The sequence below is a fragment of the Abramis brama genome (genome assembly GCF_963993115.1).
Source record: "Abramis brama genome assembly, chromosome: 3".
NCBI classification, from domain to species: Eukaryota; Metazoa; Chordata; class Actinopteri; order Cypriniformes; family Leuciscidae; genus Abramis; species Abramis brama.
Window position 1 is genome coordinate 12,802,128 of NC_139965.1, and position 13,696 is coordinate 12,815,823.

The 13,696-nt window shown below is 38.4% G+C and overlaps 1 protein-coding gene across 1 annotated transcript; it reads right to left on the reverse strand.

Moving 5' to 3' along the window:
• Positions 1-796: 796 nt before the first annotated feature.
• On the reverse strand, positions 797-13,089 carry tmem102 (transmembrane protein 102). The gene is made up of 3 exons (XM_084110387.1): positions 12,950-13,089; positions 12,148-12,353; positions 797-4,538 (listed from the first exon to the last, which is right to left on the reverse strand). Exons 2-3 carry the CDS (start codon positions 12,341-12,343, stop codon positions 3,175-3,177), a joined length of 1,560 nt encoding a protein of 519 aa, XP_083966513.1. The 5' UTR covers positions 12,344-12,353; positions 12,950-13,089; the 3' UTR covers positions 797-3,174.
• Between the last annotated feature and the right edge of the window lie 607 nt (positions 13,090-13,696).

A 13,696-nucleotide genomic window follows, 5' to 3' on the forward strand; every position in this document is an offset into this window, starting at 1 on the left:
GTTGAAGATCAAGCTAACACTTTGTAGTCAAACAGTGTCCTCTGTTGCACAAATATTGTACTGCACATAAAGAGGCCACAAGATCTGAGACTTCAAGACTAAAGCCCCATTCACACCAGGAACAATAGCTATGAAGATAACTATAACAATAAATATATTAACGTTGTTTATTGTAAGTGTACGCTGCAGTTTTGTCCTCTGACGCTTTAAATGCTCGAGGTCTTTAAAGCAAGATGGATTCTGATTGGCTGTCAATGTTTCATCATTCATCATCTGGAAAAAATAAATCATTCTGAAAGTGATTCCAACGATATCGTTTCTCTGTGCCATTACCGTTATAGTTGTGGTGTTAGAATTTCATCTTTATCATTGTATTTTTCGTCCTTGGTCTGAGCGGGCCTTATTTGTAGGATTATTCTGCCTTTTAATTCTGAATCCTATTTTGGTTTCTTCCAATAATACAAACTTGTCCCTCATTAGCCCCTTATCATCCCGTGTATAAACCCTCAGTTATTTCCGGTTCATTGTCTTGTGACGTTTTGTGCTGGTGTTGGTCTATGATGGTTCCTGGTGTTTATTAAATGCGAGTTCATCGTTAGGCGTCAATCATCTGGTTTTGGATTATCACGTCAAGTCAGCGTATGACTTGCGTATGATCATACTAAATCATTCATTATATAATGTAGAAATACATTATATAGTCTGGAATTGCTCTTTAGAGTACAGATAATGTCTTGTTTCAAAAGTTTCAGATGAGCAACATTCATAGATATCAAATATAAACAAATCTTCATATAGATGTAATATTTTATTTCATGCTACGACCAGCATCACATAGAATTGCACAAAAAGAAATGAGGTCAATCCCCTCAAAAAAAAAAAAATAAAGAAAAAAATAAACGCCTTCTGAGGCACAATAGAGAAGTGATATGAAAATGTATAAATATTTGGTACCATTTAAATATGCGTCATTTCATTTCCATTCAGGGAATTTAAGTAGGTGACTTGATTAATTTAAGAGGTAAAATATGTTGTTTACATTCATTACTCAAGAGCAAAAATACTCTTTTGAACACAACAGCATGACCAGAGGGACTACGCTATCAGATAAAGAAACACTGGGACCAAGTTATTAAAAAAAAAGTTGGGAAGGAAAATGAATGTGCTTTGGCTTTCTTCAGATATTTACCTGAAATGCATTCGGAACATTTCATCATGCCTTGAGGCAGGAACATTAGTTTTTCCCCAATGCAATCATTGTATAAAACCCTCTTGGTAATTTTCACAGGCATGCAGGCCTTAATATCTCATTCACAGAGTTGATTCAGAAATGTTGCATAGTACCACTGTTAATTTGATATCAGGCATTGTGCTAAACAACGGTCATAATACACTGAAAATAGCGTTACAAATATGGATTCAAGCATTTCACAATATTTAAACCCACTAAATAGGCCTTTTAAGGTATACAGTGTCAAACCCTGACAATTTACAATGGATGTGCATCCGCTTTCCTTCATGACACATGACCTTTAATTATTAAAAGTCTTTTAAACTTATCTTTGGTGTCTTTTCCTTGGCATACAGCAGATATATGTATAGTAGCCTACCTGTGCCATGTGCAACACTACACAAACTCTTTTCAGTAGCATGTCTGGAATAACAAATCCACTAGAAAAAGCCTATTCCTCGCCATTTTGCCATCATTCAAAGGCAACGCTGTTACTGATTGCTCTGTATATGCGCAGCAGCCATGTCAGCAGCACATGAATAGTCTGCCAACGCCCACAGGGTGCTAATGCGATTTATGCTGAATACACATGTAATATTGTTCTTTAATCCTTGAGCACGGCCGAAGAGGTAGAGATGGATAAAGAACAGCCAGAGATGGAGGCCGATGAAGAGGGAAGGATTTAGGAAGGAGACAGAAAGAGACAATGAGCGAGTGAGAGCAGATGTCTGCGATCCCATGAGTCCCATTGGTTCGGCCTAATCTATCCAGTGGACGTCGTGTTTGACTTTCTCCATCCATCTCTGCCTACCACAGCTACCAATGCAAATCTGCAAGAGTGAGATGCTGTAGGATCCTTTCACACACAAAAACACTGAGACGCACTCCTCTGTCTCTTTAGACTTTCCTTCTATCCTTTCTCTAAACCTCTGATGCCCAGTCTAGATCTCTCTCTAAACATCTAACTTTCACTTTTTTATTCAAACGTATGCAATAATGATTGACAAAGAAAAGCCCTTACACTATAAGACGAACTGTTTATGTGTAGATTAGAGTCCAATCAGAGGATACACAATTAGCATCAATCAGTGTACAACCTATCTCTATACAGCATCTAAAACGGTCTCTGATACTTAATATACTATCATCGGCATATAACTTTAAAAAAAAAAAAAAAACGAGCTTCAAACAGTATTTGTTTCAAAAAGATTGTTTCTACGGGCTGTACAACAGCTTCTTATACATAAAGGACAAGACCTGGATTTGCAAGTTATTCCTTGTCTTTTACTATCTTTCTATTTGTATTGTTTTTGACTGTGGTCAAAACTCAAAACTCGCCAGTTAAAAGAAAGTAATAAAAAGTACCTGAGAAAGGGAGCAAGCAGGGTAACTGACAGACTAAAGAAAGAGAAGTTTATGTGATCAATAATCGCAAACTTCTCCACACATACAAAACATTGCGTTCGGTTTCATCATGATGTACCTTGGCCTAGTTGGTTTTCCAGCTCTACTGCCCTCATTCAGCAGAAAATATTAGTAGTGTCTATTCTCAGTAGTGCTAAGTAGCGAGTTAAAACTCTTCAAACTCTATAGAATATTATAATTGGATCAAGTGTGCTTGATGTGCAGTCTATCAATGGGGATCTCCTCAGGATATGACTGAATTTTGATTTTATCCAAGTCGCATAACTAAAAAAAATCTATCCTTCCCCAGGTTACTTATGTTCTCCCTGACATTTGTGACACCCGTTAAACCCTCATGGGAGCATCAAGCAGGTGCTTTGATTGTAGTCAGCCTTGTTAAAGCGAGACAAATTGGAAAAAAAACTCAGTGGAGACAATTTGGTTCAATACAGAAGCACAGTGACATGACCATGTCCGTTATAAGTTCTGTCATATAGGGTTTCTGTACCCTGGGAAGTGTGTGAACCAGCTCAGTCCACTCAGTAGAACTTGTCATCAATGCGGAAATGAGGCCGTGTAACGTCATCTGGGTTGAGGAAGACTGAAATTGATTTGCCAGGGTTTTCCGTCACCAGCTGTTGTAGCCGCTGTGCTAGCCGGTCATCCTGTGGTGATCCTGCACCATATCCGTGGCTAGGTGACGATAGCCCATGCCCATTGCTCCCAGCTCCTGCTGCCTCTCGTTTGAGCTGGCATGCCTGTTGCGCTTGCTCTAAAGCAGCTCTCAAGTGCTCTGCAGGATCAGAACGTAAATGTGCAAGTTTACGCGCAACTAACAGGGCAGCGCCATCCGTGAGGTGCTCTAGCATGTTGCACTGGGGTAGGAAGTAATTGGGACAGTTTTTGCCCAGAATGCAGTGAGACAAGTCATCAAGAAGACCAAGGAAGAGCCGTGCAGGCGTCTCGTGATCTGGACAGCTAAGGAAGCTGGTCGGCAAGCGATCGCATGCCCAAAACATCAAGGTACGTAGGTGGTAGAGGCTAAGGCCGGTGCGAGGGCGAGCTAACAGTCTTGACAATACAGCTTTAGCCGCTTGGAAGGCTTGTGCCATTGGGTAGGGCACGCATTTCTTTAGCTGAACCTCACTGCGGGAGAAGGCAAGTCTCCACTCACGGTCAGGTCTGGTTGAGGGACTTGCAGCTGGAGAATAACATGGGAGCAAGTAGAACCCACTGATGGCCTCCTCCTCCGTTATTTTACCATCCCAGAAATGGTTGGTCGTGAGCCAGCCCTGTGCGACGGCCGGCCAGCCACGAAACGACACCACTGGAAGCAAGTCGTAGAGGATACGGCTAGTTCCTGCAGTGAGAATCAGCGTTGTTAAAGGGCCATTACGCTCCACACGATCAGGAACAGGAATCCCTCTTTGAGGATTCCTCCGCAAGTCTTCCACCGCTGTCCCAACTACACTCCAGAACCAATCGGCAACCAACAACGGAGAGAAGTAGCACCCATCTAATGACTGAGGATGCTGTAGTGATGGGATTGAGCCTGGTACTCCGGCAGTTTCTTCCTCTTCATCCTCCACATCTTTATTCTCTGTATTAATCTCGTCCTGACAGCAGATACGCCAACGCATCAGCATCGCGGGATCGCAGAGGCGCAGGCTCAGCCATGAATGGCATGGTGGGGAATGCCTCATGTCCAGCGTCACAGGCTGATTGCGGTCATGTAATTTCAGAGCAGGCACCAGAAGAGTGAAGTCCAGATCATAGTCAACACCTTTGGCGTAGTCACCTAGGTCCTCTGGGTTAAGGTCAAGAACACCTTCCCTGGCCCCACCTGATAGCAGCAGGTATTCATTGGCAACCGGTAGTCGTTTGTCTACCTTTTGCACCAGGCCTGTGAAAAGGAAGAATATTCATGAATAAAGAGGTAATATCACCTGTCTTTAAAAAGACAAATGGAGGGGTGGGTAGATATAGGATGGGTAGGAGTTAGACAAGAGGACAATGTTATCACAGTTCTAAACAATTTAAGCTTAAAATGCTGAAAGCATTTAAAAATTCTAACGCCAAGAGCATCAATAAAAAATTTAAATTAAATAAAAAGTTAAATCGGTGCAATCAGTTGTCTTGCAAAAGGGCCAGAGGTCAAATTAAGTACTCAATCTAAAGATAATTCCTGCTGCTTAAGTTGTTCAGACAAATGTTATGCTTTTAAAGTTGCAGTAAATAATTATTGAGTAATTATTGAATACTGTTGAAAATTTAAATCAACACCTGAAACAATTTTGTGACAATTTGCTAGATGTCTGGTCTCTGTGTGTGTGTGTGCTGAAAAAAAAGCAAACTGAGTTTGTACATAGTCCTGGCTGTGTAAATAGAAAAAAAAAAAGTGGATTGGACCGATAACCAAAACACTCTTATAGCCTATCAGTAATATTCACTCATGGGGAGGAGAGATAGTGACTGTAGAAAAGACTGTAGAAAGAGAGATGGCTGAAACATTACCAAAAAGGAAAAGGTCAGAGGAATATAATTTGGAAGAAGTGTTATCAGGCAAGAGCTTTAGGACCCACGTTAATATTGGATATATTATTTTATTTAATTAATATTCTTGCATTAGAGAAAGCGGGAAGGCCTGAAAACGGACGCAGGGGTTCCGTTGTTTCTGCTTGATACATGAGAAACTTTGGTTTTCGCTATGTTCAGGATATGCTGTTGTTGTTGAATCACAGCTGTTTCCTCAATACTTGCGCCAGCTGTTAGTGGTTGCCTGTGTTGTGTAGCGTGTTCGCTAGGGTTGGGTATCATTTGAATTTTAGCGATTTTTGACCCCAATTCTGATTCTGCTTATCCTTATCGATTCCCAGTTTCAATTCCAATATGGTACAAAAAAAAAAAAAGTCAAACATTTAGATATCAAAAATATTTATTGTGCCTTTTTGCAAAACGTTGTGTTGCAGCTGAATACCATGAACAAAAATCAGCAGCCTGAAGAACAACTAATAAACTAGACTAACTAATATAAATTTCAAACATTATTAAAGACAAGTATACAGTTAGTAATAAAATATGAACAAATAAGCAAATAAAAATACAACTGAGCAAATTTCAGAAATTAAAATTAGATGTAAAATAACTGCATAGTTTTCTTCTTATAAATAAAATATAGATTTATCCTTATTAAAGTTACAAAAGTAATTCAGTCAAGATCAGTGAGTGATTTTCTTTTTCTTTTGTTTCTTTGATTAACAGTAATGACAGACAGAAGCAGGTTTATTAGGCTGCTGTCACTCTAAGACTGAATGCACGGATCCAATATACTGTTACACATGCGTTTTCTTTATCAACTGTTTACATTCACTTAATAACCGACTGTGTTTACGGGGAATATTTTGACATTATTTTGTGTGTATTTGTCCGTTCAAGCGCACAATGCATTAGAGAACTCAATTCAATTTGTGCATGATATGAGAGGCGGCTGTTTTTGCCGAATTGGGTTCTGTTTCGTGTCTTCTTGTGCTGTAATGGTTGAAAACCACATTTAAACCACATTAAAAAGCACACACAGGAGTTTATAAGCGGAATCAAAAATGTTATTTTATAACATGTATCCGATTCCAGAACTGGAATCGATTTTTAATTCCCAAACCTAGTGTTTGCTATTTTGGGGACGGGGCAATGAAGGGAGGGCTGTGTTTGTTTGGGTGTCGATTTCAAATATCAACTGTTTCTCAGAAATCGCTTAATGCGCCTTCAAATCTGTAAGAATATAGTGCTTTAGAACAGATGTGAGATCCCTTTTGCAGAAAATAATAATAATATATATATATATATATATATATATATATATATATATATATATATATTCTAATTTGCAGTATTAGTTAAATAATTGGTTTCTGAGGTGAGTGAGGAGCAAAAGCAGAAGGAAGGAAGGGAGGGAAACAGAGGAAGATGATGCTATTCCTAAAATGACAGAAATCTCCCTAATCCTCTTCTCAGTCTGAGTCAGATAATTCCTGCTCATTCAGAGGGAAAGATATCAATGAATAGTCTCCCTCAACTGTTTTGCAATTCAAGCCGTTGCTCCTTAAATTCTTTAAAATGAACATTTCAAATCTCTAGTGGAATCTTTAATGAAAACAAACATCTTGCCTTTTAATATTTTATGAAGGTAGAAATTGGTCAATACACATTTCTTTAGAATTATTTATCACATACATTCATTTCATTTACATTCAATCCACTAATAAAAACATGCTTTGAGAGGAGGACAATTACTGAATATTAAGTATAGCTGCCATATGGATGCGTTTCTAAATAGTGCTTTAAAGACCCATAATCCAAAGATGATCCTTCACAAGGGAAATAAGGAAAATAATTGGTGTCTTTTCTAGGGGTGTTAAAACAAATCATGTTGTCCAACACAAGTAGAAATAGCTTTACTAATTACCAGTTTGTTCATGCAAAAATAATGAATTCATTATGTCCATCACTCCCTACAGGCAGAAGCCATCAGCACCAGGTGCATTTCACTCATCACTCCCTCATACGGTCACCATTATTGACCACTTTAAAACAAAAACAATACAAAACATCACTCAGCATGACAGATGCCAAAGGGAAGCTGGTTAGCATATGCATTTACCAGTCATAAATCAGAGCCCAACATGCACTGCTGTCACAGCATGAGTTACACATAATGTAGGCCTATTGAAGTTTGGACTTGAGTCACCTCTACAGGACATGTACTGCATTCTGTGACTTTTTCCAAGAAAAAATAACTTTAACATTGTGGATTTAAATAACAAGATGAATGTTTTCATGCACAGTTATAAGGATGCTACATAATCTGTCAAGCAATAACACAGACATATACACGATCATTGTCCAATATATGCTGGATGAAACCGAGCTACAGTCGACTCTAGGTCTGTTAGTCTGACTAGGGCTGGGTAAAAAATATAGATTTCTAGATTTGAAACTGTTCTCATTTTGATGAACTGATATCGATTCCTTAAATCCAAAGAAGACTTTTAGTTCACACGGTTTTCAATTGATGAATGAGCAGAACATTGTAGCTCCCATCCAACAAATCGCAATAAGCCTTGTGCTTTATTTTTGATATGAAACAAACAGCCTGGCTCTTCTGACTCACACAGCCTGCAAGTTTATGTTTTCATATTTTAAGAAATTGCTACTGACTATTCAAACGCGAGTTTTGAGCAGAATAGAGCAGCGCTTGCTTGTCGTTTCTACGATCACAAATGCATAAATAGTTTTAGGTTTACACAGTGTTCTCACACTCTTAGCGGCATGACGCGTAAAAAGACAGTATCAGTCATTATAATTAGTAATTATGTCCCCAATGAAATAAAACCTTACCAATCTGATACGATCTGGTCCAGTCGCGCTGGAAAAGTTGATCGATCAGCTTGGTCATCTAGTGGTAGTGCCGACATGATCACCTGTCATTATTGCTTTGGGAGCTGATGTTACAAATATGGTAACGGGCGTGACGTTTCCATCACACGCTTAAGGTTTTTGGGCCAATCACAATGCACTGGATTGCTGGCCAATCAGAGCACACCACGCTTTTCAGAATGATGAGCTTTGTAAAAATCGACGCGTTTCAGAAAGGCGGGGCATAGAGGAGCAACAATAATGTACAGTTTGTGTAAAATAATGACATTTTTAACCTTAAAACCACGGAAACACACTGCATTAAACCAAATACACAAAATAATGTTATTTTTTAGAACCATCACATGATCCCTTTAAGTGTATCATGTCATGTAATCGCTCAATCTGTGTTTTAACCGTGGAAAGACGTCAATAAAATAGCTTGTAAACAATGTCACATATTATAACATTTACCTTAGAAAAGCCATTCAATGACCATGAACACTATATTGAGCTAGAAAAATAACTCTAGAAAGGAGCATTTTGATAAATATGCAATGTATTACATATTCATTATATATCTTTTTACTGTTCCTCAATATTTAATGTATGTTTGAATAAATCCGTCAGGTTTTTATGACAGCTACTATTTAAATGTATATATTTTTTTAAAAACTAACTGGAGTAGAAACATGATTATGTAATTATAAAGTTAGTATTATAACTGTATTATTATTATTATAAAATCTGCCTTGTGTATAATATAAGTGTTTGTATACAAATCAGTAAATTTTAACCTTCAATAATTAATACTATAGTACCTAACTGCATTTACAGCATTAGTTTACAGCAAAAATGTTCATGTATTGTACCTGACATATATCCGAAATAACCGGTATTGAATAGAATCGTATCGGAATCAAAACGAAGTGCAAGCTTGTGAATTGAAATCGAATCAAATTGTGAAATGTGTGTCAATACCCAGCATTAAGTCTGACTTCGCAGGGGGGAAACATGGCCTGATAGGATTTCAGTTGCACTAAAACATTGGGTTTCATTCACTAAGAATGCGTACGCGAAATCTGCGCAAGAACGTTTTCACAAATAAATCATGATTCATCAATGAATTTTGTTTTAAAATGTATTCTAAAATTACGGAAAAATACTCTTGGTGGCCTTAAAAACACATTAAGATGAAATTTTAAACAGATACATTGAAAATACTCCAAATTCATCAACATTAGAACGAGGTTAAGAACAAATTCATGTGTTAAACGTACAGTATGGCATTTTTCTCCACTAGGGGTCGCTAACCTATTTACAATAACAAAGGCGTAGTTTGATGACGCAACATTTGCTAAAAATTATGGATCTTGTCGTCAACGTCAAGCCGACCGATCTAATAATGTTTATGGATGAGTGAATACATCGATGTTTTTATCATGACTGTGATATGAAGCAGTTCGGGATTGCTAAGAGACAGCTATCAGCTCCACACGCGACGCGAGTCCCGCGGATATAAAAGGAATATGGACATTTCATTCTACCGAACTACACGCAGAATTACAACTCACAGGTCAGTTTATTAGACAAATTAAACTTGTGAGGTAACGCAGCGCTGTTTCACTTGGTCTAACATTACACTAGCACACTAAACTGCATTTGAATGTGTTGAAATGTATGTGTTAGTCTGTCTGTATGAGACTAGCAGTAAGCTAGATCAACATTAGAATAACATACAGATCATATTCTGACATTTTATCATTGTTGAACTATAAAACATTGATTAGTTTTATGTAAATGTGCTCACCTGTTTAATAAAGTACATGTAGGAGCGGTCGAAGTCTCGGACGTGGAGCTCTCGTTTATATACTGTCTATGGGAGCTCTCGGCATCTCGAAAACACCGCGCTGATATTGATTCTCGTTTTAGTTCTCCTTTTTTATCCAAAGTCTGCTTGCCATGGTCCATAATATTTGAACGAAACAATAACAGCGTGCAAATAGACATTTCGAACTACATAGTTGTCCACGTCTGTCGCTTTGGTTACTATCAGAGGGGTCTGGTTCATAGCTCTGGTTGCCATGGCAGCACGAGCGGAAACCAGGGACAACGCGGATATGACGGCATTGACGGCGACAAAATGGAAATAAAGAAACGGGACGTGTCTTCGAATTAAATTACAAATTTCTCCTGGTTTGAAAGTTGTTGGAAACAGTCGGGATAATGTAAGTACACAACTAAAAAAAATATATAACATAGATATAGTGATTTTTGCTATTTTTAAAGCAAAAAAGTTACATATTGTGCCTTTAATTAGGCAGTTTTCATGAGAAGGTCAAATGTGCGTATAAATACATTAGTGTACGTAATTATTAGCGAATGACCCATCGACATAAAAATTGTTTCTGGTGTTTGTTTCAGGGAGCCTGTGACTTTCACACCAGAACGTTGGTGCAGAGTGTTTTTTTTTAGTTTTTCTACAATAACAATGATCCCTTTTGCCCTTTACATTTTTAACACTATTTCAGTTTAATAAGGTCCTCTGGGAGAAATACGTTGGCAGGATTGTAGTGAGTCTAGAGGCTGGCGTGCAGATGGTATGCTAATGCTTGCAGGTCATGGAGGTGTGGAAACAGAAATCATAATGATTAATTGATCAGTGCCACACTTGCACTATAAGAATCCATACAGGTCTTCTGAAGCGTCTTAACATCGAAATTCTCATGGATAGGTAAGGGTCAACAAAAGTGGATCATCAGTTTTTCCAATCACACTGTATATAAGGAGGCAGAATACTCTGAATGAATTCTGAAGAGTCCCCTACCTGGCGTAAAAATAACAAGCTGTCTATCTATCACTCTCAGGAGGTGTGTGATGGATGTCGCTTTGAAAATGTCTGCATATGTTTAGGGAGTGAGAGATGGAAACGGCAAACGAGAAAAAAATAAGTAGGAAGCTTTTGGCTGAACATCAAGGGGTTAAAAAGGAAGAAAAAAAGGGGAGAAGCAACATAAAAAGAAACATAAACGTGACAGGATGGCAGAAAAAAAAAATCCATATCCACGTCGGTAAACAAAGGTCCAAAAGTAAACGACAAGAGTCAGAGGCAACAATGGAACAAATGAAACTAAAACAGACGAGAGCTACAGGCTAAAAGGTTTCCTACGGAGGAGAGAACAGGCTATGGCTAAAAAAAACAGCAGGCGAGGGAAAGACAAAAGTAGAATGAGAGAGAAAGAGAGAAACTGTCAGCAAATCCAGCATTTGACAGGATTATGTGAAGCAGCTCCAGTGATGTTTTCAGAGAACAATACAGTCCTGCAAATCTCTCTGCCTCACTTATGTCATACAAAACAGGATGACATTTAGTTTGTGTGTGTGCATGGAGACGGGAGAGCAAGGGATTAGAAAGGGGTGTTGGGAGAGATCTGGTGGGAAATACAGAGGGAAAAACACAACCAAAGAGAACTAGAGACACCTGCTGGACAAACAGCTTCACTCGGGTCAAGATCTGATTCAGAGACCAGGAGAAATCAAGCCGAGTCCAATAAAAATATACCTTAAATAAATGGCATATTTCAGTCTTTTTCATCTGTTTTATCAAATACACACTTGGTTTGAAGAGTTCGATGAGTATGACTTCATTCCAAACATCCTGAACGCAATTTGACATTTAAAAATAAATAAAAATACTCCATACCTAAATGTATACCAGGGTGGGTTTACTGTTATCACTTTATCTAATCAGCTACAGCAGTAATATGATGATGTTTGGACTGAATCTACACACACACGTTGTGTTTGTTTTCATGTTTTATGGGGACTTTCCATAGACATAATGATTTTTATATTGTACAGTATATTCTATCCCCTTAAACTAACCCTACTCATCCCAGAGAGAGAGAGGGAGAGGGAGAGGGAGAGGGAGAGAGGGGGAGAGGGAGAGGGAGAGAGAGAGAGAGAGAGAGAGAGAGAGAGAGAGAGAGAGAGAGAGAGATATGATGGTTCATGAAAACTCACAAGGAATCAAAATGTTGTTTCTATTATGTGTATATTTATGTATGTGTGTTCACTGTTCACTATGGTATTCTTCTCACCCAGCATATTAAAGATGAAGTCTTTGGCCGTGTGGACCTCGAGGGCGGTCTGGTCCCCGAACTCTCCCTGTTCCAGCAGCACGAGCGCGTGCACCTGCGCCGACAGCTCCTCCAGCGTCGTGCCCGAGCGGAAGTCCACCTCGGGCACGCGCTTCACCGGCGCCACGGCAGTGACGGCACTCATGAGCGTCTCCATTGAGCATTACCTGAGAGAAACCACTACAATATTACCAAACTGTCCCAAAATAATGACACTTATCAATATAACGTCAAAGATTATCATTAAATGTATGCATTTAAATAATTATTAAATTATGTTACTTAAATAAATAAAAATCCACATTAAGTGATAAACATATCAAACCGCTGATAAGGAAACAAAACCGTTACATTTAAGTCCTACTCAGTTATACTAACTAACGTACCCAAACTATTTATTAATTGTTAATAACACCTAAATAGTTACACGCAGGTTAGTTATTCATAGCGACTGTAGCGGAATGTAGGTCAGTGGGCAGATTAATAGCTAATTAGCCAGCTAATGTCTCCAGCGAAACAGCTTTACAGTTAATTATTATAAACATGACGAAACTTCTGAAATATGTCATCTAAACAAGAATTCCCCATGACTTGTGCTGTATGAGGGGGAATATGTTTGTTTCATGTGTCCACTGAGATGCGTGTAAGTCAAAGCAGCCCAAATGAGCCGACTAGCAGGTGTGGAGCGAGCGAGCTAACGTGCTAACCAGCTAAACACCTCAAGATTCAGCGATGACACTTGTTCTTTACAGTTTACACACACCCTGTTTTCCGCTGGCTCGGTGCTCTCTGCCTTAGACCCCGGGTTGCTTGTTGTGATTTCTTTAGTGAAACAGGATTTCAGCTCCCGTCATTTCCAACAGGTCCCCCAGCTCGCACCTTCCCACTGGCAACACTTTTCCCGGAAATAATGGACCTCCTCCGAGAATCTTGGGATTAGTAGTACTTTAAAAGGGACACAAGTCTATCCTGACCATGATTAGGCGCAATGACAGTATAAGGGTTAGTAAATTATTTGCACTGATTTATGTCTCAGAACAATAGCTAGTCTAATTCATTGGTTAATGTTTTTTTTATATCATATATACAGTTATATTATATATATAGGCCTATATATATATATATATATATAAACATATATTATACAGTTTATATTTATATTTTGATGCAAGAATAGAAAGGATCCGTGTTAAAGTCCCCATGAAATCGAAATGTACGTTTTTTGGCTTTTAGTATGAATATGTTACCTACCACTGTGTTATCTATAAACTAGTGTGCTCCAAAACAATGACAAAAATCACATTTAAAAGATATAGCATTAAAAACAGAGGCTGTGTCCAAAATTGCATACTCTCTTGAGTACGTACTTATTTTAAATAATTACTTCATGACCGCTAAAAAAAAGTGTGTTTTATAGCCTATGTGTAGTATGAATGTAATCCAGACATAAATTTGCCATGTTGTCATTATTATGTGACCTCCCAGCATCAGTTCACCTCACTGTCATTCA